At 31.7% G+C, this 5,158-nt stretch overlaps 1 protein-coding gene across 1 annotated transcript; it reads left to right on the forward strand.

Annotated features, from left to right (window-relative positions):
* Window positions 1-908: 908 nt before the first annotated feature.
* Window positions 909-4,575, forward strand: LOC120263178 (UDP-glycosyltransferase 87A2-like). Its single transcript, XM_039271067.1, has 3 exons — window positions 909-1,437; window positions 3,723-4,184; window positions 4,337-4,575. Exons 1-3 carry the CDS (start codon window positions 909-911, stop codon window positions 4,573-4,575), a joined length of 1,230 nt encoding a protein of 409 aa, XP_039127001.1.
* The last annotated feature ends 583 nt before the right edge of the window (window positions 4,576-5,158 follow it).

Genomic DNA, 5,158 nt, shown 5'->3' on the forward strand with positions numbered 1-5,158 from the left:
GTGAAGAAGAGATACAAAAGACTCAGGGTTTTGGTTTTCAATAAAATTAGAGGATTTGATTTACTTGGTATATGACTCATTTATGCCATCTAAGTTTTGTGTGAAGCAAGTGTGGTTGGTACACGCATGTGTTTATTGATTTATTAGGATATAAAAAATTTATCATGATAAATGCTTGTCCTTTTCATTAATATATTAGTTCATGATTAATACAATAATGAGTTATCTCATATGTTTTCTGGCTTCTAACATTTTTTTTTTATCTAAAATTATTATTATTATTATTATTTTAAATTCTTATTTTATGAATTTTCAAAATCGTTGGATTTCTTTAACTTTTTGAAAATTTTTACTAGTACCCCTAGGAACTTAGACTTTAATTAACCATTAATAAGTTATGGCATGTTGAGTTACTATTATATGTCATTTTTTATGAATTATTTTTTTGGTTACTATTCATTAAATTAATTTTTTTTTATAAATTAACAAATAAAGATTTTTATTATCCTGGGTTTTTTTGTTGACAAAGCCGACAAGCGACATAGCAAAAGATAAATGGGTATAAAAGTGCATCAATTACGGTGGCTTGATTGACTTTTTAGGGATAAACCCCCATTGTAAAATTCTCAAGGAGAGAGCAAGAGGTAATATCATGAACATAAATTGTAATTTAAGAGATTTGAATTCAAGACCTCTTAATTACAACCATGGTAGGTTAATCCGGCACATGTGATAAATTTTTAAAAGATAATTAAACCACTAATAGTTGAGCCTTTGTATTTATATTTCATAACTATCAAGATAAATAAATATATATGTTTATAAAGAACATAAATATATAAATAAAACTTTTTACAAGGGGTTTTATGCAAGCAATGATCTATTATAAGCGATTCCATTTTTCACAGATGACTTCAGTCTTTCTTTCTCATCATCGCCATCATCCCTCCCCTTCAATGACCTCCTCCCCCGCCCATTCTCTCAAACCCCATCACATCGTCGCCATGCCCTACCCCGGCCGTGGCCACATCAACACCCTCCTCAATCTCGCCGGCCACCTCTCCACCCACGGCCTCCTCGTCACCGTCGTCGTCACCGAAGAATGGCTCAGCCTTCTCTCCCCACCTCCCTGCGCCGTCCATTTCCGATCCATCCCCAATGTCATCCCCTCCGAGCACGGCCGCGCCAACGACTTCAATGGCTTCCTCGACGCCGTCAACACCAAGCTCGAGAAACCCTTTGAGCGTCTCCTAGAGGGTCTCGATCCGCCGCCGGAGGCCATCCTCGCCGATACATACTTGTCGTGGATGGTCGCCGTCATTGAGCGCCGGCGGCTCCCGGTTTACTCGCTTTGGACTATGACGGCGGCGATCTTCTCTCTGTTTTATGGATTCGAGGACATCTTCGGCGGTGACTCCACGGCGGCGGTGACTGAAGGTTAGCTCTCTCTGTTTCTTTTTATTTTTATTATTTATTTATTTATTTATTTTTAATTTAATAATAATAATAATAATAATTATTATTATTATTATTAATTTTTTTAGAAATTTTGTGATGGCTCCGTGTGGAACAAGAATGCTAGTGTTATCAATGATTATCGTCTTCATAAAATTCCACAAGCTAAGGGTTAGGGCAAAATTGCCTGAGAAGATGGAAATTTCTCAAGGTTCTGGTCAATTATGGGGTATTTTGGTTCAAGAGTTATTTTTGAAAAGATTAATTAATTACTATCATTCATAAATGACAATTAATTTAAAAAGCTAACAACCTATTGGCACTTGTCATTTGGGTTCGTTTTTTGGAAGGTCGTATTCCAAATCCCAGATAAGGTAAAGACAGCATTGTGTTGAGGTACTGTCTCAATGTTTATGCACATGCTTAGCTTCCCTTAAATAAGTGTTGGGGTGCTTATTTGTTTCTCTCCCTCATGTCTTTTTTACTTGTCCCATTTAGAGGTTTTTTTTCTTTGTACTTGTTCATTTAAAAGATTCATGAAACATTAAATTTTTTTTTTTTTTGAAATTTATCCTTTATATTTAATTTACTTATACAACTTTCAATGATTCAATGAATCATATTCAACTACATATCTTGAAAGTTACTATATTTTTTTTTATAAATTTTAGATTACTATCTAACTTTAACCGATTTTCTTAATCTAAGTGAATTAGTTAAAATGGACAAGTAAAAATTATAGACTAATTGTAAAAAAAAACAATTATCATGATAATTAACTTAAAAAAAATATAATTGTAGGCACAGGCAGTGGCGGAAGCAGAACTAAAATTAAAGGGGTGTTGAATTTAAATTTAATTTTTTTAAATATTAAATAATTCTATTAATTCAAATTTGAGATTATAATAATTAATATTTTAAAAATATAAAATATATATCCATCTAAAAAATTTGGTTTATGTGTAAAACCGCTATCAGATTTACATAATTAGCGATTAACTCAACTAGTTAAACACTAAATTAACAAATACTGTAATTAAAAAATAACTTTAAACAAATTCATATATTAAATACAACAATTATTCAACAAATAATCTAATGAATAATTAAAATTTTCATAACAATTAATCACAACAAGTATATAACATTTTTTCACAATAATTTTCATAATGAAACAAATATTTAACAAATATCTAACAATCATTCAACAAATATAAATATTTTTACACAACAAATAATCACACAAAAATTAAAAAAATTAAATTAGATATAAAACAAACAGGAAAAAAACGATAAATCCTCTAATGAAAATAAAATATAAATGTGGAGATAATTGATCAAAAGAAAAATCTCACAAAACCATGATATCTGCAATATTTTTTTATTTTAGAGATTTTGTGATAGCAATTGATTTTTTTTATTTTTTTATTAATATCTTAAATATTGATAATTGTGTATTGATAAGTTCAATAAAAAAAAAATCTATATATAAGTTAAAAAAAAATATTTGAGGATTTATGTTTGGCTAGCTATATTATTTATTATCACTCAACATCAAATTTATTTAATATAGTAGTTTTATTATTATTTAATTTATTTTAAATAATATGAGGTAGAAATTAAAAATAAAAAATAAAAAAAACATTGTTTTCATATTATAATAATGGTTAATATTTATATGATAGGCCAAGGGGGTGCTCAAGCACCCCCTTGGCCGATATTTCATGCTAAAAGGATATTTCATTCCTTTTTTATCAATTGGACAAGCCATAACCCTCGGCCATTATTGTCACATTGTAAGAGGAATATGAACCCTCAACCTTTCACTCTAAGGAGAAATAGGTTGCGGTTCATCTTGACACTCTCCATGACCTTTCTACCCACACTTGTTCAAAGTCATTAGTTATTTTATGAATTACTCACTTTAACATCTAAAATGACTTTTAATAATTTCAAAGAACAAAAATATGTCAGTATATATATATATATAACTTTATGGAATGATCATAATTAAGTGACATATGTGGAATATTAATTGAGTATTCACAAAAATTTTATTTTGGTCTTTCGAAAAAAGAAAGTTCTTTTGCAATAAGAACCAACACTAGTTACTGTCTTCCTAGTTTAGGGATCGCACCTGCACTTTCTTCTTAGTCTAAGTACCAAAATGAACCCGTTTTGCATTCAAGAACAAAATTGACCATAGAAGTATAGTTTAATGACCAAAAATGCACATTTACCCAGCAGAATGCTCTATGTATTTGCAGAAATAGACAAGAAATTGGAGCAGCATGTCAAGGGTCTAAATTTAGGTGATGTGAGTTCCATAGTCTGCTCAGCCACACCAAAGAAGTGGACCTTGGAATCTTTCTTTTGGGCAAGAGGTGCAAAAGGAGTCATCTTCAATTCAGTACATGAGTTGGAGCCACACATGATAAACTCATTGAAATCAAAGCTCTCATGTCCTGTGTACACTGTCGGTCCTTGCATCCCTTACTTGAAACTCAAAGATAAGCCTGTCAATTCAAATTACATGCAATGGCTCGAGTCTCAACCTATCAATTCTGTGCTCTACTTATCTTTAGGAAGCTTCTTGTCAGTCTCCGTTGCACAAATGGATGAGATTGTAACCGGGCTGCATGAAAGCGGCATTCGATTTTTAATGGTGCACGAGGCGACACTTCGCATGTGCAGGCAAAGATGGGCAACACAGGCCTTGTTGTGCAATGGTGTGATCAGTTGAAGGTTTTGTGCCATTCTTCTATCGGCGGTTTTTTCACACATTGTGGTTGGAACTCGACTTTAGAATGCTTGTTTGCCGGTAAGCCAATGCTCACATTTCCTTTGTTTTTGGACCAACCCCTTAATTGCAAGCTTATAGCGAATGTATGGAAGGTTGGTTTGAATGTGAAGGAAGAGATCGGAGACGGGTGTTTGGTTGGAGGAAAAGTGATTGCTAAGTTTGCAAAGAGGTTGATGGATGTGGAGGGGATGGAGGGTAAGGAGATGAGGAAAAAAGCTGTTGAACTTAGTGAAGTAGTTCATAGAGCTGTTGAAGAGGGTGGTTCTTCTTATTGCAGTATTAGTGCCTTTGTTGAAGATGTTTCTTCTAGTTTTTGATTTTTCATGAATTTTGAGAGTTTGTTTTGGCTCTTTTTTCATTGTTTGTCATGGAACTAATTCATGGACTTGAGATGCATTTCCACGTATTGTAATAAATTTCTATTTGTCTTCAAGTTAGTACTTATTGTCCTTATGTTTGACAGTTTTTATTGTTTGTTGTTGGTTTTCTTTTTAAGAAAAATGTTCATTATGGCTTCAGTTTATGTGAAAGAAATAGGTTTTCTAAATAAAATGTGGACAAGCTAGATTAATCTTGACCTTTATATGAAAAAATAATTTTATTCTAAGAAAATGTGGATAAACCCGGGTTAAATCTTGACCATTGAACTTAAAGAGGAATGAAGGCTAAAAATGATTTATTTTCTGTTTTTAATACCATAATTTGTTTTCCTGAGCTTACACGGTGAGATAAGCTTTATATAATAATTTTATAAAGATTTTATTTTATTTTTCTCCATCTCTGTTGGATTTTTCATAATTGGTTCTTTTATTTCTTTCCTTGTTGTCTATGTCAGTAAATGTATTATGTTTTTTTCCAGTTAAATATATGTGGTTTATCCGTTTTTATAATATATATGTT

Source organism: Dioscorea cayenensis, chromosome 6, assembly GCF_009730915.1.
Source record: "Dioscorea cayenensis subsp. rotundata cultivar TDr96_F1 chromosome 6, TDr96_F1_v2_PseudoChromosome.rev07_lg8_w22 25.fasta, whole genome shotgun sequence".
Taxonomy (NCBI): Eukaryota; Viridiplantae; Streptophyta; class Magnoliopsida; order Dioscoreales; family Dioscoreaceae; genus Dioscorea; species Dioscorea cayenensis.